Source organism: Mustelus asterias, chromosome 12 (assembly GCF_964213995.1).
Source record: "Mustelus asterias chromosome 12, sMusAst1.hap1.1, whole genome shotgun sequence".
NCBI classification, from domain to species: domain Eukaryota; kingdom Metazoa; phylum Chordata; class Chondrichthyes; order Carcharhiniformes; family Triakidae; genus Mustelus; species Mustelus asterias.
In genome coordinates, this window is record NC_135812.1 from 49,577,851 (window position 1) to 49,604,729 (window position 26,879).

General features: G+C 45.3%; 1 protein-coding gene across 1 annotated transcript in view; it reads left to right on the forward strand.

Moving 5' to 3' along the window:
• The window catches only part of atp2a3 (ATPase sarcoplasmic/endoplasmic reticulum Ca2+ transporting 3), a 183,954-nt gene that overhangs the window by 54,125 nt on the left and 102,950 nt on the right, over positions 1-26,879 (forward strand). The window contains 3 exon segments of the mRNA XM_078225189.1: positions 4,287-4,367; positions 22,787-22,872; positions 26,296-26,760. Coding sequence (XP_078081315.1) covers positions 4,287-4,367; positions 22,787-22,872; positions 26,296-26,760 — 632 coding nt within the window.

Genomic DNA, 26,879 nt, shown 5'->3' on the forward strand with positions numbered 1-26,879 from the left:
GTGGTTCCGGTAGTAGTCCTGTCTCAGTGCCTCTCCATTTAAATTGCATTTTCATGGCTACCTACAAAATCAGTGTTACCATTGAATCCCAATAGTGCAGAAGGAGGCCATTTGGCCCATCGAGTCTGCACCGACAGCAATCCCACCTAGGTCCTATCCCCATAACCCCACATATTTACCCCACTAATCCCTTTAACCTATGCATCCCGGGACACTAAGGGGCAATTTAGCATGACCAATGCACCTAACCCACACACCTTTGGACTGTGGGAGGAAACCTGAGCACCCGGAGGAAACCCACGCAGACACAAGGAGAACGTGCAAACTCCACACAGACAGTGAGCCAAGGAGGAAATCATATCCAGGTCCCTGAAGCTGTGAGGCAGCAGTGCGAACCATTGTTCCACCTTATATTTCCACATTTTACAATGGCCAAAATTGTTTGATTGTCATAATGTTGGTAAAACATTCACACCAATGGGATAGTATCCTGAAAACTAGTCCAGTTCAAACCTGATACTTCAGTACACACCTTTCAGTGGTTTAACCTCAGGAGCAGCACACTGAGGACGCCCAGTGTTGTAACAGAGGGAGGCTGGTACACTCCTCCCCATCTAATCATCAAGACTGAGTCACTTTCCTGGAATGCCTTCAGGTAAAACAATTGCCATTTTAATCATCATTAAATTCACTGTGTGACTGGCTTGCTTCCAATTTGATACTGTCATCAGTGTGGCTCAGCATCCTTGGCCCTCAAGTCAGGGTCAAGGTGTCAAGCTTGACTCAGTAGACTTCGCTGTTATTCTAATGCAATAGTAGGAGAACCCCCCCCCGCCCCTCTTTGGAGGAGCTGCCATTCTGATGAGATGTCAAATGGAGGTCCCATCTGCCCGATCAGGTGGATGTAAAAGATGCCATTTAGCACTTGGTTCCTGGTGTCCTGGCCAACGTTTATCCTCAGTCATTAACACACTGCTGTTTTTGGGCACTTGCTGTGCACACATTGACTGCTATCGTTCCTTCATTACAATGCTAACTACACTTGAGAAGTAATTTGTTGGCTGCAACGGCACTCTGGAATGTCTTGAAAGATGTAAAATTGATGCAACCCTTCAGGTGCATTGACCCAGATTTCCACCTGGGCCAGTCAGGACATGGGCTACACGGTGTTGAGGGACATGAGGCAGTGCTCCCAATGTGGGAGGCATGAGAACCCTGTCTCTGATTTTGGTCAGAGCTTCCCTGGTGTTGATCGAAGGCTGCAATTGGTTTGGTCAGCAGTTAACATGCGCCATTCCCATCTGCTGTTTTAAAGGGATACCAATGTATGGATTAATGCTTCTGGAATATTCCAGCAGTCTGCTTGACTTTTTGCTGGCTTGCTCAAACCTTCCCCAGTTACCACAGGAAAGTTTGTGGGCCTGAGGCTGGTCTGGAATGTGACTTCCAAACCACAGTGACTGTGTAATTGTTTGTCTCTCTGGAAGGAATCCTCCCTGCTATGTAAATAGGTGGAATCCTGCAGCATGAAAGCCAAAGGGTGGGACAGACAACTTGATCGACTCCCTCCCACCTCGTGTTCACTCAGAGTACACACAGCAGCCTGTGTTTTCAGCAACCTCCCAGCCGGCATCCTGTGCTTCAGAGCTGGACAAATGTGAATATTGAGTGACGCTTTAAATCTCTGTGACTGGTTTGCATATTGCTGCCAAGGCAACACTGAAGGAAACTCTCCTCACAGTTGTGTACATTGCACACACGTTCCTACTGCCTTGCCAGGATCCCGGGCTGTTTCACCGCAGCTCGTTGTTGATTACACCATTAAAAAGCACTTGTATTTCTGTGGCCAAGAGGATTGGGCCCGAAGCCTTACTTGTGATTGGCTGCGCAGTCTTCCAAGAAAATAAATGGCATTCTCACGCACTGACCATTTGATTCTGTTTATGGAAATTCCATCCAGGAGCAAGGAAACGGGGACAAGGAAATCGGATGTTGGCACTGGTCAGGTTCTGGTCATTAATGAGTAACGAGGCATTATGCTGACCTGCTTTAGCATAATTTAGCATTTGAAAAATGAATTCAAAACGAGAGAGCTACTGTAAATGACAATGGTGCAGTTGCATAAAGATTGCTTGTTGCAGTTGAACATATTTCCTGAGAGGTAGAAAGGGAAAATGTATGTTCATGCCTTTGGCACAGGCACTGGGCATTATGGGTGGCATGAAGTCAACAAGTTGGCAAACCATCCTTTCACCTCTGGGACCAATGTTCCATTTGAGCCCACACAGCTGCAGTGAAAAGCACCTCTCTTTCCAACTTCACAAGCATCCAACTTGCAAACAGTTTGGGTTATGTTAAGCTGCTGGAGGGCACAGCACTGCAGGCCCAAATCAATCTGCAAATCAGCGCTCACTGAATGCGCTCAAAGAGGCTGTGTGGTTAGTCGCTGTGAGAAATGTCCGCTGGGAAAAAGGTACAAAAGTCTGAGGTCACCTGCCAACCGACTCAAGAACAGCTTCTTTCCTGCTGTCATCAGACTTTTGAATGGACCTACCTCGCATTAAGTTGATCTTTCTCTACACCCTATCAATGACTGTAACACTACATTCTGCACTCTCTCCTTTCCTTCTCTATGTACGGTATGCTTTGTCTGTGTAGCATGCAGGAAACAATACTTTTCATTATATATTAATACATGTGACAATGATAAATCAAATGTGGGTATGACGTTGCAGCGATAGGGAGGATGCAGTTCCGAGGAAAATACCCTAGATAAGGTCATGTTGGAAATGAGCTGTAAGAGGGTTTCTGTTCAGGGACACTTTCCAGGGTGTTGCAGGAATCATGTCTAAACAGCTTCTTGAAATGGTATGTGTTGTGTTAAATTAATAAAGTGATCTGTCAGTAATAAAAGAACCAATGTTGTGAGCAAACCAGTGGATTTGGCTGAGTGCCAATCTCTTTATTTGGAATAATGGCAGGTAAAATGAAAAATATCCCTCACATGAATGATAAACGTTAATGATACACTGCATCCTCATGCACTATTGAGAAAAAACTCCTTCCTCACGTTAATGAGAATAAACTCCTTCCTCACGTTAATGAGAATAAACTCCTTCCTCACGTTAATGAGAATAAACTCCTTCCTCATGTTAATGAGAATAAACTCCCTCCTCTCGTTAATGAGAATAAACTCCTTCCTCACGTTAATGAGAATAAACTCCTTCCTCACGTTAATGAGAATAAACTCCCTCACGTTAATGAGAATAAACTCCTTCCTCTCATTAATGAGAATAAACTCCTTCCTCTCGTTAATGAGAATAAACTCCCTCACGTTAATGAGAATAAACTCCCTCACGTTAATGAGAATAAACTCCTTCCTCTCATTAATGAGAATAAACTCCTTCCTCTCGTTAATGAGAATAAACTCCTTCCTCACGTTAATGAGAATAAACTCCCTCACGTTAATGAGAATCAACTCCTTCCTCTCATTAATGAGAATAAACTCCTTCCTCTCATTAATGAGAATAAACTCCTTCCTCTCGTTAATGAGAATAAACTCCCTCACGTTAATGAGAATAAACTCCTTCCTCTCGTTAATGAGAATAAACTCCTTCCTCACGTTAATGAGAATAAACTCCTACCTCTCGTTAATGAGAATAAACTCCCTCCTCACGTTAATGAGAATAAACTCCTTCCTCACGTTAATGAGAATAAACTCCCTCCTCACGTTAATGAGAATAAACTCCCTCCTCTCGTTAATGAGAATAAACTCCTTCCTCACGTATTATTATCTGATTGAAAAAGGACGAACCCGGAAAAATTATTCTATATGCTTTAGATTCTATGTGTTTTATGTCATCTACGAACCCATCGTAAGATCATGTTGGAGTTCATAAGCAATTGGGTACAGTGCATCAATTCTAGAACTGTGCACCATGATCACGTCCAGTTGGCATTTATTGAGATCTGCAAGTGCTGTCCTTAGACCAGGTAATCTAATTAAGCTGATTGAGGTGTTGAAAAGATTGGGATGTGAGCTCATGGCGAATGGTTTGAAGTTCAAGGATGGGGATTCCATTTGGCACTTTCTTTTATATGTAGCGCACAAAATGAGGCTCCATATTCGTCCCAGTTTCACTCCTGTATATACAAGAAACTAGTCAAGGTGAGTTTTGGGCAGATACTGCACAGGGAACAGCCGCCAGTCAGGAGAGCTGCTCCAATAATAGGTTTTTCAATGCTGGTGTAGTTTTAATTGGAAATGTTTTCTCTTTTTCCCTCAGTTGGTGATAAAGTCCCTGCTGACATCAGGATTATCAGCATCAAATCAACCACGCTCCGAGTGGACCAGTCCATTCTCACAGGTGAGAATCTTCACCAACGCGGATGGTCCAGTCCGAACCAGAGTTCGTTTGTTACATTGGACATGTGACCAGTTCCATTTAATATTTTTAAAAATGCAGAGTATTTCAATCAGACTCCGTTCAACTTCTTCCCTGTGGCCTGGGCAGTGGTCCAGCTCAGTTTGATTAGATTGACTTAGTGCTGTCCTTGGGCTGGTCCATTGTTACTTCAATATTGGATTAGAGTAACCTATTTTGTGTTTCGTGCCAAGTGCATGTGATTCTGTTCGGGATCAGGAAGTAGAAAGGAAATGCCTCTCGACACAAGTCATTTTTGTACTTATTCGAACATACCCCCTGGGTTTGATTTGATGGCCTCCTGGAGGTGAGTTGGCTCCACAGACGGGATGGCTGTGGAGGGTTGTAAAATTAAACATGATGTTGTCACCTTTCGTGGAGCCTACTCAATCCCCACTGCAATTTTACTGTTGTGTTATTGATATAATACCTTGTGCTTATTTACTGTACAAGACACAAGGCACCAGTCCCTCATAAGGGATTGGCGAAACATGTTGTACATTAATTTATGAAGACTAGGCACAGAAGAACAGTTATACATTGGCGTAAAGCTTGAAGACATCAGAGCTGTGCGTATGTGCTCTGCTCCAAGCAAAAATGAAACTAAGACTGGATCATATGACACATTTCCCTTCTAATGATGTCATGCTAATAGCTCTGAAAGACAAATTACAGCAAGCTTTACCAGCAGTGGGGGAGCTACTGGGAGATCTACCCACCATGGGCTAAAAGTCTCCAGCCTGGCAGATTTCATTTGGCAGGCTGGTGGCCAATGAAGAGGGCTGTGCTGCCTCCTTTAAGGGCCCCGTTTGCCCATTAGAATCAATGTACTTCATTGGCTGTAAAGTACTTTCAGATGTCCAGGGTGCTATTTGAAATGTGTGCAGCTGAAGCCATGGCTGTATCAATGCAGTGATGGTGCTAGTGAAAGCACTGAAGCTTTGAGGAGTTTGTGCTTGAATACTAATAGGTAAGAATCTTCTCAAAGCAAAGAACACCGGACTAATCTAGATAAAGAGCATCTCCTCCTATGGTCTTCCTAACCCCACATTTCCCCTTGCCCTGCCTCCTCCCCTTCCCACCCCCAACCCCCTTAGTGGCACTACTGGGATCATATAGCTGCTGGTCATTTGATTGGCTGCAAGCTCTTGGACACAGGACCTATTCCCCAGATTGGAGCAGAAGGTCCTTCATGGCAGATTGGTGCAGAAGGTGAAGTCGCATGGGATCAGAGGTGAGCTGGCAAGGTGGATACAACACTGGCTCGGTCAAAGAAGACAGAGGGTAGCAGTGGAAGGGTGTGTTTCTGAATGGAGGGCTGTGACAAGTGGTGTTCCTCAGGGATCAGTGCTGGGACCTTTGCTGTTTGTAAGATATATAAATGATTTGGAGGAAAATGTAACTGGTTTGATTAGTAAGTTTCCAGGCGACACAAAGGTTAGTGGATTTGCGGATAGCGATGAGGACCATCAGAGGATACAGCAGGATATAGATCGGTTGGAGACTTGGGCGAGGAGATGGCAGATGGAGTTTAATCCGGACAAATGTGAGGTAATGCATTTTGGAAGGTCTAATACAGATCGGAAATGTACAGTAAATGGCAGAACCCTTAAGAGTATTGATAGGCAAAGGGATCTGGGTGTACAGGTACACAGGTCACTTAAAAATGGCAATGCAGGTGGAGAAGGTAGTCAAGAAGGCATACGGCATGCTTGCCTTCATCGGCCTGGGCATTGAGTTTAAAAATTGGCAAGTCATGTTGTAGCTTTATAGAACCTTAGTTAGACTGCACTTGGAATATAGTGTTCAATTCTGGTCGCCACACTACCAGAAGGATGTGGAGGCTTTGGAGAGGATACAGAAAAGATTTACCAGGATGTTGCCTGGTATGGAGGGCATTAGCTATGAGGAGAGGTTGGAGAAACTTGGTTTGTTCTCACTGGAGCAACGGAGGTTGAGGGGAGACCTGATAGAAGTCTACAAGATTATGAGAGGCATGGACAGAGTGGGTAGTCAGAAGCTTTTTCTCAGGGTGGATGAGTCAATACTAGGGGGCACAGGTTTAAGGTGCGAGGGGCAAGTTTGAAAGGAGATGTACGAGACAGATTTTTTACACAGAGTGTAGTGGGTGCCTGGAACTTGTTGCCGAGGAGGTAGTGGAAGCGGATACGATAGTGAATTTTGAGGGGCATCTTGACAAATACATGAATAGGATGGGAATAGAGGGATACGGTCCCCAGAAGGGTGGGGGGTTTTAGTTCAGCCACTGTCATGTAGGAAACATAGCAGTCAGTCTGTCCACATCCCTCAAACAACAATGTGATAATGGGCATATTTAGTGATGTTAGTTGAGATAAAGAATTTGGCCAGGACACCAGTGAAACGTGATTCCCCATCTACTCCCAGGCCTCTGTTGATCTTGCTCAGAATCAGCCAATCACAGCTCTAGCAAGGAAGTGTCTGACCTACGAATGAAGCAAAAGTAACATCACCAGGCTTCTTCAATGGTGACCAGCTAAGCTTCATATCAATGGGGTATGTCTGAGACTGTCGCTGAGAGAATGCTAGTTGTTAACTGGGGCTGGTAAGATGCAGTGCCTGGAGAATGAGAGAATAGTGCTTCAGCATACTGTTCATGGAATGTGAGGGCGGACATCCCTATTAATATCAGTCTGACAACTGCGGTAATTAATGGGCCGGATAGATGTCTTAGAAATTCCAGGATTTTAATTAAAGTAGAGATGTTTCTCGGAGTAAACTAACCATATTTCTGACTGGGGGCATTTTTGATTTATTAGACAGCATTGTTGTGTCAACAAAGAGGCTTTTGTTCTCTGAGACCAAGAGGGAAATTTAAACCAATGCCTATGCTGTTGCAGTATCCTGTGTTACTGCTTAGAACACCGCATTTCCAAGACACTTTTCTGGATAGCAAAGCCATTTGAAACCATCATCTGAAATGTAGGCTGATGTTGTCAGAGTAAAGGAAGTCCATTCCCAGGAATCAAACGCTGCTCTGACTGTAGCGAGGAAGCTGTTCTGATTTGATTCCAGATTTTAAAAATCCTTGTATCACCATTTCCCTCCCCCCCCCGGTTCTTCAGAACACCCTACCCACAGCCTCCTCCCTGGCCCTATGTTCCCTGGTGTTTCTTTGGTGGGAGATTAGGAATCGCATTACATTTTTCCAATAGGAAGACATCCAATAATGCCACTTGCATAATGAGCTCACTGCTTGGCATGTGGAGACCTTGGCATGGCAACCTTATGATTCTGAACTCTGGGAGCTGCTTGTTATCTTACTGACATGCAGAAAATAAATGACAGCAACTTGAATGGTTCAAAATAAATCAGTAAGTGTTGAGCTGCATTATCTTTGTTTCAATTAACTGAAGTCCTTTTCTTTGCTCATTCTTATTGCAATTCTTAAAAGTGCCATGAAGAAAGAGGAAAATCAAATCATTTGTAATTGAACAGAAACTTTTGAACAATATCAAAAGGCTCCTTTGACAGCACTTTCAAAACCATGATCTTTATCAGTGAAAGGACAAGGGCAGCAGATGCTTGGGAAGTATGTGGACTTCAGCAAGGCATTTGATAAGGTGCCCCATGCAAGGCTTATTGAGAAAGTGAGGGGGCATGGGATCCAAGGGGACATTGCTTTGTGGATCCAGAACTGGCTTGCCCACAGAAGGCAAAGAGTGGTTATAGATGGGTCATATTCTGCATGGAGGTCGGTCACCAGTGGAGTGCCCCAGGAATATGTTCTGGGACCCTTACTCTTTGTGATTTTTATAAATGACCTGGATGAGGAAGTGGAGGGATGGGTTGGTAAGTTTGCTGATGACACAAAGGTTGGAGGTGTTGTGGATAGTGTGGAGGATGTCAGAAGTTGCAGCGAGACATAGATAGGATGCAAGACTGGGCGGAGATGGAGTTCAACCCAGATAAGTGTGTGGTGGTTCATTTTGGCAGGTCAAATAGGATGGCGGAATATAATATTAACGGTGGGTCTCTTGGCAGAGTGGAAGATCAGAAGGATCTTGGGGTCCGAGTTCATAGGACGCGCAAAGCAGCTGTACAGGTTGAGGCTGTGGTTAAGAAGGCATATGGTGTACTGGCCTTCATCAATCGAGGAATTGAGTTTAGGAGTCGTGAGATAATGTTGCAGCTATATAAGACCCTGGTCAGACCACGCTTGGAGTACTGAGCTCAGTTCTGGTCGCCTCATTACAGGAAGGATGTGGAAGCCATAGAAAGGGTGCAGAGGAGATTTACAAGGATGTTGCCTGGGTTGGGGAGCATGCCTTATGAGGATAGGTTGAGTGAGCTCGGCCTTTTCTCCTTGGAGAGATGAAGGATGAGGGGTGACCTGATAGAGGTGTATAAGATATTGAGAGGTATTGATTGAGTGGATAGTCAGAGGCTTTTTCCCAGGGCTGAAATGATTCCCACAAGAGGACACCGGTTTAAGGTGCTGGGGAGTAGGTACAGAGGAGATGTCAGGGGTAAGTTTTTCACTCAGAGGGTGGTGGGTGCGTGGAATGGGCTGCCAGCAACGGTGGTGGAGGCGGATTCAATAGGGTCTTTTAAGAGACTTTTAGATAAGTACATGGGACTTAGTAAGATAGAGGATTATAGGTAAGCCTAGTAATCGCTAAGGCAGGGACATGTTCGGCACAACTTTGTGGGCTGAAGGGCCTGTATTGTACTGTAGTTTTTCTATGTTTCTATGTAGCCAGCTGCAAGTTCCCATCCAAGACACACACTATCCTGACTTGGAACTATATAGAAACATAGAAAAACTACAACACAAACAGGCCCTTCGGCCCACAAGTTGTGCCGAACACATCCCTACCTTCTAGACCTACCTATAACCCTCCATCCTATTAAGCTCCATGTACTCATCCAGGAGTCTCTTAAAAGACCCTATTGAGTTTGCCTCCACCACCACTGACGGCAGCCGATTCCACTCGCCCACCACCCTCTGTGTGAAAAACTTACCCCTAACATCTCCCCTGTACCTACCCCCCAGCACCTTAAACCTGTGTCCTCTCGTAGCAGACATTTCCACCCTGGGAAAAAGCCTCTGAGAGTCCACCCGATCTATGCCTCTCAACATCATATACACCTCTATTAGGTCTCCTCTCATCCTTCGTCTCTCCAAGGAGAAAAGACCGAGCTCCCTCAGCCTATCCTCATAAGGCATGCCAGTCAATCCAGGCAACATCCTTGTAAATCTCCTCTGCACCCTTTCAATCTTTTCCACATCCTTCCTATAGTGAGGCGACCACTTCAGAGAGGGACTTCAGAGATTAGAGAGGGAGTTCCTTCACCTGGAACTCCCTCTCTAATAACCCTGTGGATTTTAGAAAAATAGTGGAAAGATTGCAGAACTCTGAGGTACAGAGGGAACGGACTTCCCTTGCTCTGACCTTGATAAAGAGGGCCATGGGTCTCTGGACTTCTCTTTCCCCAGAGAGTGGTGGAGGCAGGGGGCAGCACGGTGGCACAGTGGTTAACACTGCTGCACCACAGCGCCAGGGACCTGGGCTCGATTCCTGGCTTGGGTCACTGTCTGTGGGGTTTGCAAATTCTCCCCGTGTCTGCATGGGTTTCCGGGTGCTCTGGTTTCCTCCCACAGCCCAAAGATGTGCGGGTTAGGTGGATTGGCCATGCTTCAATTGCCCCTTGGTGTCAGGGGGACTAGCTAGGGTAAATGCATGGTGTTATGGGGAGAGGGATTGTGGTTGGTGCAGATTCGTAGGGCTGAATGACTTCTGTACTGTACTGTAGGATTCTGTGATTCTACCTGGGAATCCTGGTACATGCATCACAAAAAGTTAGTATAGGTACAGCAAGTGATTAGGAAAGCAAGTAGAATGTTGGCATTTATTGCAAGGGGAATGGATTTTAAAAGTAGAGATGTTCTACAGTTGTGCAGGCTGTTGGTGAGATCACATCTGAAGTACTCTGTACAGTTTTGGTTTCTTATTTAAGAAAGCATATAATTGCATGAGAAGCAGTTCAGAGAAGATTCAGTCGACTGAGTCCTGGGATTGGGGGGGGGGGCTGAGTTAGAATTGGAGGGTTGGTTAGGGTTGGGGGGGGGGGCACTATCTTATGAGGAAAGGTTGGATAGGGTGGGCCTGTACCCATTAGAGTTTAGAAGAATGAGAGGTGATCTTATTGAAACATCTGTGATCCTGAGGGGGCTTGACAGGGTGGATGCTGGGAGGATGTTTCACTTTGGGGGAAAGACCAGAACCTGGGGACACAGTTTGAAAATAATGGCCAGAATGTTACAGCCATTCACACCAATGGAATTTTCCCATCCGCTGCAGTGAACGGAGATTTGGCTGGGCACCAAATTCTCCGGCTTCGCTGCAGAGGGAGCGTGGCGTGAACGGCCGGTAAGATCGCGCCCTAGCGATCTCCCATTTCAGATAGAAATGAAAATAAATGTTTCTATCAGAGGGCATGGGTCTCCCCCCAGAGCGTGGTGGAGGCAGGGTCAGTGAGTATTGTTAAGGCAGAGGTAGAGAGATTCCTGACTGACAAGGGAGTCAAAGGATATCGGGAGTAGGCAGAATATGGATTTGAGGCCACAATCAGATCAGTTATGCTCTTAGTGAATAGTGGGGCAGGTTCGAGGGGCTGAATGGCCTGCTCCAGCTCCCAATTCATATGTTCGAACCTACACCACCCGCATTGCAGCAGTGCAATAGGTGGGAAGAGGAATGAGGTCCTGACAGCTGATTTTGGGGAGCTATGAAAGAAATTGAAAAGCAGGACTTCTGAGGCAGTAATCTCAGGATTACTCCCAGTACCAGGTGCTAGTGGGTATTAAAATAGGAGGATTGATCGATTGAACACATGGCTGGAGAAATAGTGTAGGAGAGAGGGCTTTAGATTTCTGGGGCATTGGGGTAGATTCTAGGGGAAGTGGTAACTGTGTAAGGAGGATGGGTTACAACTTAACAGGACTGGGAGTAATATTGGGTGACACAGTGGTTAGCACTGCTGCTTCACAGCGCCAGGGGCCCAGGTTCGATTCCTGGCTTGGGTCACTGTCGGTGTGGAGTTTGCACATTCTTCCTGTGTTTGTGTGAGTTTCCTCCGGGTGCTCCAGTTTCCTTCCACAGTCCAAAGGTGTGCAGGTTAGGTGGATTGGCCATGCTAAATTGCCCCTTAGTATCAGGGGGACTAGCTAGGGTAAATGCATGGGGTTATGGGGATAGGGCCTGGGTGGGATTGTGGTCGGTGCAGACTCGATGGGCCGAATGGCCGCCTCCTGCACTGTAGGCTTCTATGATCCTCCCGGAGAGATTTGCTCATGCTGTTGGAGAGGGTTTACATAGAACATAGAACAGTACAGCACAGAACAGGCCCTTCGGCCCTCGATGTTGTGCCGAGCTTTATCTGAAACCAAGATCAAGCTATCCCACTCCCTATCATCCTGGTGTGCTCCATGTGCCTATCCAATAACCGCTTAAATTTTCCTAAAGTGTCTGACTCCACTATCACTGCAGGCAGTCCATTCCACACCCCAACCACTCTCTGAGTAAAGAACCTACCTCGGACATCCTTCCTATATTCCCACCATGAACCCTATAGTTATGCCCCCTTGTAATAGCTCCATCCACCCAAGGAAATAGTCTTTGAACGTTCACTCTATCTATCCCCTTCATCATTTTATAAACCTCTATTAAGTCTCCCCTCAACCTCCTCCGCTCCAGAGAGAACAGCCCTAGCTCCCTCAACCTTTCCTCATAAGACCTACCCTCCAACCAGGCAGCATCCTGGTAAATCTCCTTTGCACTCTTTCCAGCGCTTCCACATCCTTCTTATAGTGAGGTGACCAGAACTGCACACAATATTCCAAATGTGGTCTCACCAAGGTCCTGTACAGTTGCAGCATAACCCCACGGCTCTTAAACTCCAACCCCCTGTTAATAAAAGCTAACACGCTATAGGCCTTCTTCACAGCTCTATCCACTTGAGTGGCAACCTTCAGAGATCTGTGGATATGGACCCCAAGATCTCTCTGTTCCTCCACAGTCTTCAGAACCCTACCTTTGACCCTGTAATCCACATTTAAATTAGTCCTACCAAAATGAATCACCTCACATTTATCAGGGTTAAACTCCATCTGCCATTTTTCAGCCCAGCTTTGCATCCTATCTATGTCTCTTTGCAGTCTACAACAGCCCTCCACCTCATCCACTACTCCACCAATCTTGGTGTCATCAGCAAATTTACTGATCCACCCTTCAGCCCCCTCCTCTAAGTCATTAATAAAAATCACAAAGAGCAGAGGACCAAGCACTGATCCCTGTGGCACTCCGCTAGCAACCTGCCTCCAGTCCGAAAATTTTCCATCCATCACCACCCTCTGTCTTCGATCAGACAGCCAGTTACCTATCCAATCGGCCAACTTTCCCTCTATCCCACACCTCCTTACTTTCATCATAAGCCGACCATGGGGGACCTTATCAAACGCCTTACTAAAATCCATGTATATGACATCAACTGCCCTACCTTCATCAACACACTTAAAGTGACTTGTCAAGGGAATGTGAACCCAGGAGAGAAACGAAGCTGATAATGGGAAGTACAAAAGTAATAAATGAAAGTGGAAGGCAACAGAAACAAAGGCGAGCATCTAATAGAGTCACGATACAGAATAATGTTAAAAGGGCAGAGTCAAAGAGACACCATCTGAATGTAAGCAGCATTTGCAACAAGATAGATGAATTGATAGCATGGATAGAAGTAAATGGGTACGACCTAACTGCCATTACTGAGACATGGCTACTGGGTGACCAAGGCTGGAACTCAATATTCAAGGATATTTAGGAAGGACAAGCAAAAAGGAGGAAGGGTAGCGCTGATAAAGGATGTGAAAGAGGATCTTAGATCAGAAGAACAAGATGTAGAATCAATTTGGGAGCTAAGAAATGGCAGCAACCATTGGTGGGAATTATTTATAGTGTACCAACAGGAGGCTGTGTAGGACACTGATAAATCAGGAAATGAGAAGTGCATGTAACAAGGGCAATACATGGGGGATTTCAATCTACACATAGACTAGGGAAAACCTATTAGCACTAATGCATTGGAGGACAAATCCCTAGAGCAGTATGCTGAGGAACTAACCAGGGAACAGGCTATTTTGTTGGACTGCGGTGGAAGGAAATTAGTATTTGTAAAAAAGTAGTTTTGGAGAGATTAGTGAGATGAAAGCCAGCAAACTCCCTGGACCTAATGATCCACATCCCAGCATGTTGAAAGAGGTGGCTGTCGGGACAGTGGATGCATTGGTAATCATCTTTCCAAATTCTATCGAATCTGGAATGGTGGCTGTAGATCAGAAAGTAGCAAATATATAACCCCATTATTTAAGAGAGGTGGGAGTGAGAAAATGAGGAACCACAGACCTGTTAGCCTGATATCAGTCATAGAGAAAATCAATCATAAAGGATGTGTGATATGGACACTTCGAAAATAACAATCAGCTTGGGCAGAGTCAGCATGGATTTATGAAATGGAAATCATGATTGACAAACCTGTTGGAATGTTTTGAGGATGTTACTAGCAGAATAGATTCACCAGTACACGTGGTGGATTTGGACTTTCATAAGGCCCCACACGGGGGGTTTGTAAATAGATTTAGAGCGGGGGATTGAGGATTGGTTAACAGACAGAAAAGGGAGCAGGAATAAATGGATCATTCTCAGGCTGTGACAAGTCACAATGATATGTACTTGGACCCCAGCTATTCACAATCTTTATCATTGATTTGGGAGCAAAGGGCAATATTTCCAATTTCATTTCTTTGAGATCATACTTTCCATCTATTTTTCCTTACCACTGTCTCCCCTCCCCAACCCCACCCCTCTAGGGCCATCTTACCTGTTTCAGGTTGTCCTTCGCCACACTGCTTACCTTTGTCCTGCCATTTACACATTCTGATCTCTTAATGGGCCGCTATCAGCACTCTTCTTAGCCTTGATCGCCTCCATTTACATTCCCTTTGTCTTTCTGTCTATGACATCTTTGTCAATCACTCCACCAACCACCGACTTTCTATCCAGCTCCCCCCACCACCACAACAGTATAAATCTCATACAACCCAAGATGGCACCAGAGTGTGGCGACTTCTTGCAAGCTGCGCCCAGCATAGCCTCTAATTTTATTTTTTACTCTTGTTCTCTGTTTTTAAAACTCTATTCTAACTCTTTTAAACTCTGTAACAATGCTTTCATATCAAGTTGATCTTTCTTGACACCCTAGCCATGACTGTAACACTACATTCTTCACCCTCTCCTTTTCTTTTCTATGAATGGTATGCTTCATCTGTATAGTGCGCAAGAAACAATACTTTTGACTGCATACTAATACACGAGACAATAATAAATCAAATCAAATCAATTTTCTATTATCTTCAGCTCTGACAAAGGGTCATCCAGATATGACACATTAGCTCTGTTCTCTCTCCACAGATTTTCCAGCATTTTCTGTTTTTGATGTATAATGTTTCCAAGTTTTCTGATGACACAAAGTGACGTGGGAATGTGCGTTGTGAGGAGGATGCATAAAGGCTTCAAGGGGATTTGGACAGGCTTAGTGCATGGGCAGGAACATGTGAGGTTATCCACTTTGGCAGGAGGAATGGAGATGCAGAATATTTCTTAAATGGTGAGAAATTGGAAAGTGTTGATATCTAAAGGGACCCGAGTGTCCTTGTTCATGAGTCACTGAAAGTTAACATGCAGGTCCAGTGAGAAATTAGGAAAGTAAATAGTATGTTGGCCTTTATCGCAAGAGGGTTTGAGTACGGGAGTAGCAAAATCTGGCTTCAATTGTGCAGAATCTTGGTTAGGCTGCACCTGAAGTGTTGCGTACAGGTTTGGATTTGTTATCCATGGAAAGATGTAATTGCCCTCGAGGGACTGCAATGAACGTTCACCAGACTAATTCCTGGGATGATGGGACTGTCTTATGAGGAGGGATTGTGGCGACTGGGCCTGTATTCTCTAGAGTTTTTAATAATGAGAGGTGGTCACATTGAAACTCTCAAACTTCTTAAAGCTCTGGATAGGGTATATACAGAAAGGAATGTTTCCCCTGGGTGGCACGGTGGCACAGTGGTTAGCACTGCTGCCTCACAGCACCAGTTCGATTCCTGGCTTGGGTCACTGACTGTGTGGAGTTTGCACATTCTCCCTGTGTCTGCATGGGTTTCCTCTGGGTGCTCTGGTTTCCTCCCACATTCTGAAGGACGTGCAGCTTAGGTGCATTGACCCGAACAGGTGCCGGACTGCGGCGACTAGGGGAATTTCATGGTAACTTCATTGCAGTGTTAATGTAAGCCTTACTTGTGACTAATAAATAAACTTTACTGGTTGTGGTCTCGAACCAGGGGACACAGTCCTACATAGCTTTCCCTTTATAGCTTTCCCTTTATTCTGCTAAACTGAGATGAGGAGGAGTTTCTGCACTCAGAAGGTTGTGAATCTTTGGCATTCTCTACCCCAGGAGACTGTGGAGGCTCAGTTATTGAGTACATTCAATACAGCGATCGCTAGATTTCTAGATACCAGTGACATCAAGAGATATGAGGATAACGCAGGAAAATGCATCGAGGTTGATGATCAGCCATGATCTAGTTGAGTAGGCTTGAGGGGCTGAATGGCCTACTCCTGCTCCGATGTTTCTATGTTCTTGCCTCCTCAAGGGCAATTAGGGATGGACAACAAATGCTAGTGTTTCCGGTGGTGCCCAAATCCTGGGAACAAATATGTATCTAAAAAAAACGCCTATCGAAAGATGAAGGACTTGCCTTCAGTCCACAAGCACCTTGTAACCAATCAATTACCTCTGAAATGTAATGCTTCTAGGGGTAAAGAAGCAATTGATTTGTGCACGGAAGACCCTATCAATGGCATATGAGTAAATGATCTGATCGTTTGTGTTGGCTGCTTTGCTGGAATTTGTTACATCCATCAGGCCAGGTACATGGATCCCCATCTTGTGTGAACGATGGCTCCTCCACCAACATAGCATTCACACAGTACCATGTTGAGGTGTCAGATTAGGTTATGCACTCAAGTGAGATTTTGAGTCCATAATCTTCTGATGCCAGGGTGAGTCTGCTACCAGTTAAGCCAAGCTTACACAATGCAGGCGGGGCCCATGGTTTCCCACCTCGACAACTCCAAGCTAAAATCCACGGAATATAGAATCATAGAGGTTTACAGCATGGAAACAGGCCCTTCGGCCCAACTTGTTCATGTCACCCAGTTTTTACCACTAAACTATTCCCAATTGCCCGTGTTTGGCCCATATGCCTCCTATACCCATCTTAGCCATGTAACTGTTTAAATGCTTTTTAATGACAAAATTGTACCCGCCTCTATCTCTGGCAGCTCGTTTCAGACCCTGAAAGAATTGCCCTTCTGGACCCTTTTGTATTTCTCCCTTCTCACCTTAAACCGATGCCCTCTAGTTTTAGACTCCCCTACCTTTGGGAAAAGATATTGACTATCTAACTGATCTATGCCCTTCATTATTTTATAGACCTCTATAAGATCGCCCCTAAGCCTTCTACGCTCCAGGGAAAAAAGTCCCAGTCTATCCAGCCTCTCCTTGTAACTCAAACCATCAAGCCCTGGTAGAATCCTAGTAAATCTTCTCTGCACTAATTTAATATCCTTTCTATAACAGGGTGATCAAAACTGTACACAGTATTAAAAGTGTAGTCTTACTAATGTTTTGTACAAGATGTTCCAATTCCTGTATTCAATGTTCTGACCAATGAAACCAAGCATGCTGAATGCCTTCTTCACCGTCCAATGGACCTGTGATTCCACTTTCAAAGAGCTATGAACCGTTACCCCTAGATCTCTTTGTTTTATAACTCTCCCCAACACCCTACCATTAACTGAGTAAGTCCTGTCCTGGTTCAATCTACCAAAATGCATCACCTTGCATTTATCTAAATTAAACTCCATCTGCCCACTGGCCCAATTGATCAACATCTCATTGCATTCCTAGATAACCCTTAATATACCCTTAACCATTGCCAGCATTATGTTACACTGACTCCAGTATCATCTTACGTAAACCCCTCCTTACCTTCATAGAATACTTAAGTAAATACTGCTCTGAATACAATAAACTTTTCAAATAGAAAGTGGGAAGAGGCTTAATGGGCAAAAGCTAATCCTTGATGAGAATTATTTTACAAAGGGTTGAGAGGGACGAGTGCTTGGAAGGTGGGATTAGAATAGTTGAGTGGTTTGCCTTTGACTGGCGCAGACTGAATGTGCCGAAGGAACTTTTTCAGTGCTGTAAACCTCTATGACTTTAGGGTGAGGCATGATTGCACTGCCGGTCTGAATTGTCAGCTTGCTCTCTGATCATTGAGCCTGGGGGTTAGTTGAAAGTGGTTGGACAGGCTGATTAATTTAGATGTTAACAAACAGAGATTTGGGCGCCAGTGGCAGATTTATAGCATTCACGCACAGTGGGGCGGCACGGGTAGCACAGTGGTTAGCACTGCTGCCTCACAGCACCAGGGACCCGGGTTCAATTCCCAGCTTGGGTCACTGTCTGTGTGGAGTTTGCACGTTCTCCATGTGTCTGCGTGGGTTTCCTCCGGGTGCTCCAGTTTCCTCCCACACTCCAAAGATGTGTGGATTAGGTGGATTGGCTGTATTATATGCAGTCAGGGGGACTAGCTAGGGTAAATGCATGGGGCTATGGAGATAGCCTGGGTGGGATTGTGGTCAGTGCAGACGCGATGGGCCGAATGGCCTCTTTCTACACTGCAGGATTCAATGATTTAGCTGCCATGCATGCCTCTTGTGAGTCACCTGACCCCTGGGCCTCCAGAGGGAAGAGCCTGTCTTCATGACCTTTCAAATGTAATTAATGACAAATTGATCTTTTATTCAGTTCGGCAAGAGAACCGCACCTAACGAACGGAAGTTAAACCGGTTGATTGGATTCTACTGTGTAATGAAAATAAAGTTCTGAAAATACCCAGCGGGTCTGGCAGCGTCTGTGGAGAGAGAAGCAGAGTTAATGGGTGGATTTTTACAGCCCCTCCTGAAATGGGATCTTCTGCTCCTGCCAACTCAGTGGAGTTTTGATTGACGCACAACAATTTACGCCCCCCCCCAACCATGTCACAGCTGTAAAATTCCACCCATTTCGCATTAAATTATGACTCTTGGTCAGAACTTATTCTTGTGCCTAATGATAGTTTGCAACAAGCGTTGATGTTCACAAAAGTAGCCAGTGGGTCCAGAAGAAGTGAAACACCTTCCTGAAATTCAGCTTGACGCGCTATCCCCAATATGAAACTTTCTACTGAGCATCATTCACGATGTCTGTGTACTGAGGACACCAAACTGGAGGGACAATATTTACTCTGCAGTTTGGGAAAACAGGACATTTCTTAACCCTGTGTCTTCAGTTCAATGAAGGGAAAGTACACACCACCTGAGCAATCACAAATTAAATGGGTCCCATAAATAAAGCAGCCAGCCACATCTGGGCACACTTACATTGATGTGGAAAGTGTGCTGCAATTGACAGGCACAGCCCAGACATCAATTAGAAAAAAATCACTGCCACATGTGCCCAGCTCTATCGACCTCGTTGAATCCAGCCTTCAGTTCCTGCAATGTGAGATCAAATCTAGTCCAGCTGAATATATGTTTTACCTGCTAGTCAGAGGGTTCTTTTTTAAGTTTGTGTGTCCCCCTACCAACCTCTGACAGGAAACTAGCCCTACATTGGTATTCTGCCTCAGAGACAATACATTGTCAACTGGAATGGCGACTGCAGCAGACTGTTGGATCGGAGTGGAGGAGGCTGTACACTGTGGTGTATCTGATCTCAATGTAGATGTTAAAATGGTGATGGTATCCCATTTTCTGAAGCAAAACAAAATTATAAAATGTAGTTAGGAGATTAGATTAAAAGGAACCCATAGCAACAGATTGGCTAGTTTGGGAAGACATCCACTGCCCATTGGTTAGGTTGGGAAGGCACCCGTTGCCCATTGGTTAGTTTGGGAAGCTGTCCACTGCCCATTGGCTAGTTTAGGAAGCTGCCCACTGCCTATTGGTTAGCTTGGGATGACGCCCACTGCCCATTGGCTAGTTTGGGATGACGCCCATTGCCCATTAGTTAGTTTGGGAAGACACACTGTCAATGGTTAGTTTGGGAAGCTGCCCACTGCCGATTGGTTAGTTTGGAAAGGCAACCACTGCCATTGGTTAATTTGGGAAGACACCCACTGCCCATTGGTTAATTTGGGAAGCTGCCTATTCTGGTGTCAGATTGTGAAATGTCCTCAATGATTGTTCTGTAAGATAGGAGAGGGGGTGTCTGTCGTAACTTCAATCATTTAAGAATGCTGACAGTGTTTACCTTAAAGATTTTATTTAAATTTCCAAGCTACAAAGCTGAAGGGAGGTTGTTAATTAAGCAGAATTAGCTCTGTAAGATTTCTGATTGGGGAACAGTGGTTGTCTGGTTTTGGATTTACTCTGAATCACCCTGACCCACTATGGGTGGGATGTTTTTTTTTGTTAGTGTAGTCTCAGGTGGGAAAAGAGGTGTGTAACCAACTGGCTGCGCTGCCAGATTTTTCCACCATATTTTTAAACAGTTTGAAAAAAATGCTGGAGGTGTGTCTCACGTCACTATAAGCCCGCCCCACGGGCAACATCGCCGGCCTTCTAACAATAAAGGGTCTCCTGAGCTAACGGAACTAAAAATAAAAACAAAAATCCTTCCCCATGGGCACAGCCCTGCTAGTGCCAGGGGCAATGCTCCCCTGGTGGGTTCTCTTCACCTGGTTCATGTTGCTCCAGACCTGTTGTAAGCCTCACCAATGTAATGGGGGAAATCTGAATATGGGAGTTATGATACAGTGGGGAGCCTGCTAATGATATTACAATGTATTAAAATGGAGCTGCTGTCATTGCATGGTGGGAATCCCATTCAACCACTGGCAGGGGAAAGGGGATGATCACATCACAAGATCCTGTGGGCACAAATCTAACTTTTTAGCTCTTGTAAGATTTTGTGCCCATATCACCATTGGTGCCCACAGAAAACAGGTGCAAAACTCCTGCTCTATCTTCCTCATCCACCTTCAGGTACCAGGCCTATAAGAGGGCATTGGTGAGCATAGATGAATTGGATTATAGAACATAGAACAGTACAGCACAGAACAGGCCCTTCGGCCCACGATGTTGTGCCGAGCTTTGCCTGAAACCCAGATCAAGCTATTTCCTCCCTATCATCCCGAAGTGCTCCATGTGCCTATCCAATAGCTTCTTAAATGTTCCTAAAGTTTCTGACTCCACTGCAGGCAGTCCATTCCACACCCCAACCACTCTCTGAGTAAAAAACCTACCTCGGACATCCTTCCTATATCTCCCACCATGAACCCTATAGTTATGCCCCCTAGTTACCGCTCCATTCACCCGAGGAAATAGTCTTTGAACTTCACTCTATCTATCCCCCTCGTCATCTTATAAACCTCTATCAAGTCTCCTCTCAATCTCCTCCGCTCCAAAGAGAAAAGCCCAAGTTCCCTCAACCTTTCCTCATAAGACCTACCGTCCAAACCAGGCAGCATCCTGGTAAATCTCCTTTGCACTCTTTCCAGTGTCTCCACATCCTTCTTATAGTGAGGTGACCAGAACTGCACGCAATATTCCAAATGTGGTCTCACCAAGGTCCTATACAGTTGCAGCATAACCCCACGGCTCTTAAACTCAAACCCCCTGTTAATGAACGCCAACACACTATAGGCCTTCTTCACAGCTCTATCCACTTGAGTGGCAACCTTCAGAAATCTGTGGATATGAACCCCAAGATCTCTCTGTTCCTCACATTCTTCAGAACCCTACCTTTGACCCTGTAATCCACATTCAAATTAGTCCTACCAAAATGAATCACCTCACATTTATCAGGGTTAAACTCCATTTGCCATTTTTCAGCCCAGCTCTGCATCCTATCTATGTCTCTTTGCAGCCTACAACAGCCCTCCACCTCATCCACTACTCCTCCAATTTTGGTGTCATCAGCAAATTTACTGATCCACCCTTCAGCCCCCTCCTGGTCTATGATTATGCTTAATTGGCAAAGTACTGCGGTGTTTACCGTTGCCTTCTGCCGAATGAATGACCAGAAAACTCTCCCACTCTTACCACCCGCCATCAGGCGTATTGGAAGGATTTACAAGCAGGTTAGCCCCTATCAACATTGGAGGGGGTGGTTATCATTGACCAGAAACTGAACTGGACTCACCATATAAATACAGTGGCTATAAGAACAGGGCAGAGGCTGGGAATTCTGTATCATGAAACCCACCTCCTGACTCCCCAAAATCTGTCCGCCATCTACAAGGCACAAGTCAGGAGTGTTATGGAATGCCTGGATTAGTGCAGTTCCAACAACACTTGATATTCTCCAGGACAAAACAACCTGCTTGATTGGCATCCCATCTACAAACATTCACTCCTCTATCACTGACGAACAGTGGCAGCTGTGTGCACCATCTACAAGGTGCACTGCAGGAGCTCACCAAGGCTCCTTCAACAGCACCTTCCAAACACGCGACCACTACTATCTAAAAGGACAAGGTCAGCAAGTGCATGGGAACACCCATCACCTGGAGGTTCCCCTCCAAGCCACTCACCATCCTGACTTGGAAATATATCGCCGCTGTTCCTTCGCTGTCACTGGGGTCAAAATCCTGGAACTCCCTCCCTAACAGCACTGTGGGTGTACCTACACAACAGGGACTGCAGTGGCTCACCACCACCTTCTGAAGGGCAATAAAGGATGGGTAATAAATGCTGGCCTAGCCAGTGATGGTCTCATCCCCATGAATGAATTTAAAAAGGCTGATAACCAGTTTGACCACCTTATGATCACATCTTCCAAAACCATCAAGTCCTGAAATGGGACTTGAACCCAGGGTTTCTGACCCAGTGCTAGGGATGTTATGCCAGCTGTGACTATATCATGAAAGGTTATTCCAGGATTAACTTCAAGAAACTGCTTTCCTCAGAAATTTGTCCAGTTAAAGAATGAATTTATCCCTAAAATAGTGTAAGCATTGACTTCTCCTTGGCTATTGATAGTAATACTCTGGTCTGCATTTACAACGGCACCAGTGCTGATCCTGGGTTTTATTCACACTGAGTTACGCAGTCAGTAACCGCTGGGTATACTTGGTCTCTCGCAACCCTTACAGATTATTGCCTGTCTTTTGCGTCTTTGTCTGTTTCGTGGTTCCTGACTGTAACTCTGCTTTCTGTGTTCAGGGGAGTCCGTCTCTGTCATCAAGCACAGTGATCCTGTACCAGACCCTCGAGCTGTGAACCAGGATAAGAAAAACATGCTGTTTTCGGTATGTATGAAGGCAATAGTGAGGCTAAGGCTGCAGGAGGTATTCCCACGTGTGTTAACCCCGGACACACTTCCCAGGTGGAAATTATGCAATGGATTCCATTAATAGTTGAAGCCTTGAGCAGCTAGAGACGCTTGGTGTTTGATTATGTGTGTGTTAACTGTTCACTATGTGTCATTAGTCAATGGCTGAAAAACTGAAGTTAAACTGAAAGCAGCAGCTGGAATCATAGAATCCCTACAATGCAGAAGAAGGTCATTCAGCCCATTGAGACTGCACTGACAACAATCCCACCCAGCCCCTATCCCCATAACCCCACATATTTACCCGGCTAATCCCTCTAACCTACGCATCCTGGGATACTAAAGGGCAATTTAGCACGATCAATGCACCTAACCCGCACATCTTTGGAGTATGGGAGGAAACTAGAGCACCCAGAAGAAACCCGCACAGACACGGGGACTCCACACAGACAGTGACCCAAGCCGGGTATTGAACCCAGGCCCCTGGAGCTGTGAGGCAGCAGTGCTAATCACTGTGCCACCGTGAGAAAGCGGACATTTTAAAAGCATTTTAAATAAAACTCTTGTTCAGGCGTGGAAACAGCGTGTGTCATCTCTGCATATCTCCAATGTATAAAACACAAATGCGTGGACATTCAAAACCTATGGCACAGAATGAGCCTCCTTATTGCATAAAACTGAATGTAAAGCTGAATGCAATGAAATAAACTCATAATAAGGGGCCAAATGGGATGTGTTTGTGTCCAGTGGTGAGAAAGTGAAACTTACCACCAACGGAAGTGGTTAAGGCAAATAACTTAGTGCATTTAGGGGGAAGCAAGACTTGCATATCAGGGAGAAAGGGATAGAATGGAGTGCTGACGAGGTTAAATGGGTAATCTGGGGAGGAGCACAAACACTAACATGGACATGTTGGGCTTAATGTACTGTTTCAGTGCTGTAATTCCAAGTGATGACCCAGAGTGCTGAGCCACGGCTGATGCAGAGCATCAAGGGGAAAGAAAACATCACCAAAAGTAAAGTTTCTGATTGGAAATCAGGAAAAAGGACACCTTTCCCCTATTCATTGGACATAAGAACACATGCAATAGTAGCAGGGGTAGATCGTATGGCCCATCAAAACTCCCGTCATTCAGTATGATCATGGCTGACCTTAAGCTATAACTCCACGTTCCTGCCCACTCACCAAATCCCTCAATTCATTGAGAGACCAAAAATCTTAAATATATTCAATAATGGAGCAACCATGACCCTCTGGAGCAGAGAGAATTCCAAAGATTCACAACCCTGTGAGTGAAGTAATTTCTCCTCATCTCAGTCTTAAATGATTGGCCCTTGTCCTGAGGCCCTGTGCTCTCTCCTCCCTAAACAACAGAAAAAATCTCTCAGCATCCACCCTGTTGAACCCCTTCAGAATTTAGTAGGTGTCAGTGAGAGTGCCTCTCGTTCTTCTGAACTCCAGGGAATACGGACCCAATTTTCTCAGCTCCTCATCCCAGGGACTGATTTGGTGAACCTTCGCTGTACTTGAAAAAACTTGAGATGTGCGTGGCAAGCTTTTTTCCACAGAGGGTGGTGAATGTCTGGAATACGTTGCCCGGGGAGGTGGTGGGAGCAGTTACGATAGCAGCATTTCAGGGGCAACTAGACGAATACACGAATAGGATGGGAATGGAAGGATACGGACTCCGTAAGTGCATACAGGTTTAGTTTAGGCAGACATCATGATCGGCATAAGCTTGGAGGGCCGAAGGGCCTTTTCCTGTGCTGTACTGTTCTTTGTTCTTTATACTGTCTCCAATGCATAGATAATAGATAAAACATCTTGCCCAGCAGTGGGAAATATTTAAACATTGGACAAACAAAAGAGTAAAGTGGCTGCAAAAAGGGACAGATTTCCATAGACCATGAAAAATAGGTCAAAGCAAAATGAAGAGTCAAAAATTCTTTAATAGAACAGGAGAAGTATAAAAAGCGAAGTAAGGAGATCAGCAGGGCTGAGTGACAGTCCACTTAAAGTAATAGCATGAGAAGCAAGGAGGACTGGGTCACTAAGCGAGTGCAGGCATTCCGTCATGACAGTGAAAGAGATGCAGAAATCATTAAGTGTTTTGTCCCTGTTATTAGAGCTCAATGAAGGATGGGTTATAGGAGTGTGAGCAGAGAATGTAGGTGTGTATAATGTTGGAATCGCAGCGTGACTTGTTTACACGGACAATTTCCTTTAGAAATGTGGATGTAGGAATTTATAATGGAAAAGATGGCAAGATTTTAATATCTAATATCTATGCCATCTACAGATAAATGGAACATTAACTTATCACTAAAGTGCAGACTGCAAAGACAGGGAAACCCAGACAGTCTGAGTCAAATGTCAGATTGCCAACTATCTGATAGATTGCAAGCTTTCTCCATTATTGTGTTGTGCATGAAAGATTTTTTTTCCATTCTTATTTGAAATAGGATAAATGGATGGGAATGGTCTTTGTAAGGGTGACCTCTGGCACTATACACAAGCAAGTTACTTTGCTGGGCAAAATGAAATTGCTTTTTTTAAAGGAGTGCAATCAGTTTGTAAATGGGAGAACCTGGGTAAGATGCTGTGTCAGGGAGTTGGTGCAGACTCGATGGGCCGAACAGCCTCCTACACTAGGAATTCTATGATTTCATGTACTAGAGTCGACAGTTGGTTTAAAGGGAAAAATCTGTCTGAAGGGATTTGTTTTTGTTGTACAAAGTCAACAAAGCTTCTGTTAAAATAGATTGGAGACACAGAGGGATGTAGCTGGTTCCACTAAGTCATGAATGTACAAGAATGACCCTGTAGGAGAGGCAAGTGACTGCCATCATACAACCCCCCCCCCCCCCCCCCCCCCCCCCACTACAGTGTAGCAGGAGGTCATTCAGCCCTTCAAGTCTGTACTGACTGCATCGCCTCTCCGACAGAACATGCTACCCAGGCCCTCTCCCCTGCCCATTCCCATAACCCCACACATTAACCACGGCTAATCCACCTAAGGGACAATTTAGGATGACCAATCCGCCTAACCAGCGCGTCTTTCGGGCTGTGGGAGGAAACCGGAGGAAACCCACGCAGACATGGGGAGAACATGCAGACTCCGCACAGATAGACGTCCAAGGCCAGAATTGAACCCGGGTCCCTGGCGCTGTGGGGCAGCAATGCTAACCACTGTGCCAACGTGCCATCCTGGGGCTTATTGAGAAATTTTCTCAACATGAAGCATTTAACTCCAAATCTGTGAAATATCTAATTGTCAATTAAAAATTTCGATGATGCATAAAGGAAAGTGCTCTCCAGACTCGCTTTCCGCTTTAATCTTTATAGTTGGCAATCTCTCAAATCTTCACAAGCTCACCTCGTGTTTGGTATTCTTTTCAGGGAACCAACATCGCAGCTGGAAAAGCGACAGGCATTGTTGTGGCCACAGGGGTCAGCACCGAAATTGGCAAGATTCGGAATCAGATGGCATCCACCGTGAATGAGAAGACCCCTCTCCAGCAGAAACTCGACGAGTTTGGGCAGCAGCTGTCAAAGGTCATATCGCTCATCTGTGTGGCAGTGTGGGTCATCAACATTGGGCACTTCAATGACCCTGTCCATGGTGGCTCCTGGGTCCGCGGCGCTATCTACTACTTCAAAATTGCAGTGGCACTGGCTGTGGCTGCCATTCCCGAGGGCCTGCCCGCCGTTATCACCACCTGTCTCGCCCTAGGGACCCGGCGCATGGCGAAGAAGAACGCCATTGTGAGGAGCCTTCCTTCGGTGGAAACCTTGGGTTGCACATCAATCATCTGCTCTGACAAGACTGGAACACTCACCACCAATCAGATGTCTGTTTGTAAGGTAGGCGATCGAACTATGTAAGGTTATGGCTGGTACATCCAGCAGACCTTGGGTTATTATTGGATGATTATTCACAACCAAGAGACAAAGATTAAAGCCGGGATTTTACGCAACGCTCT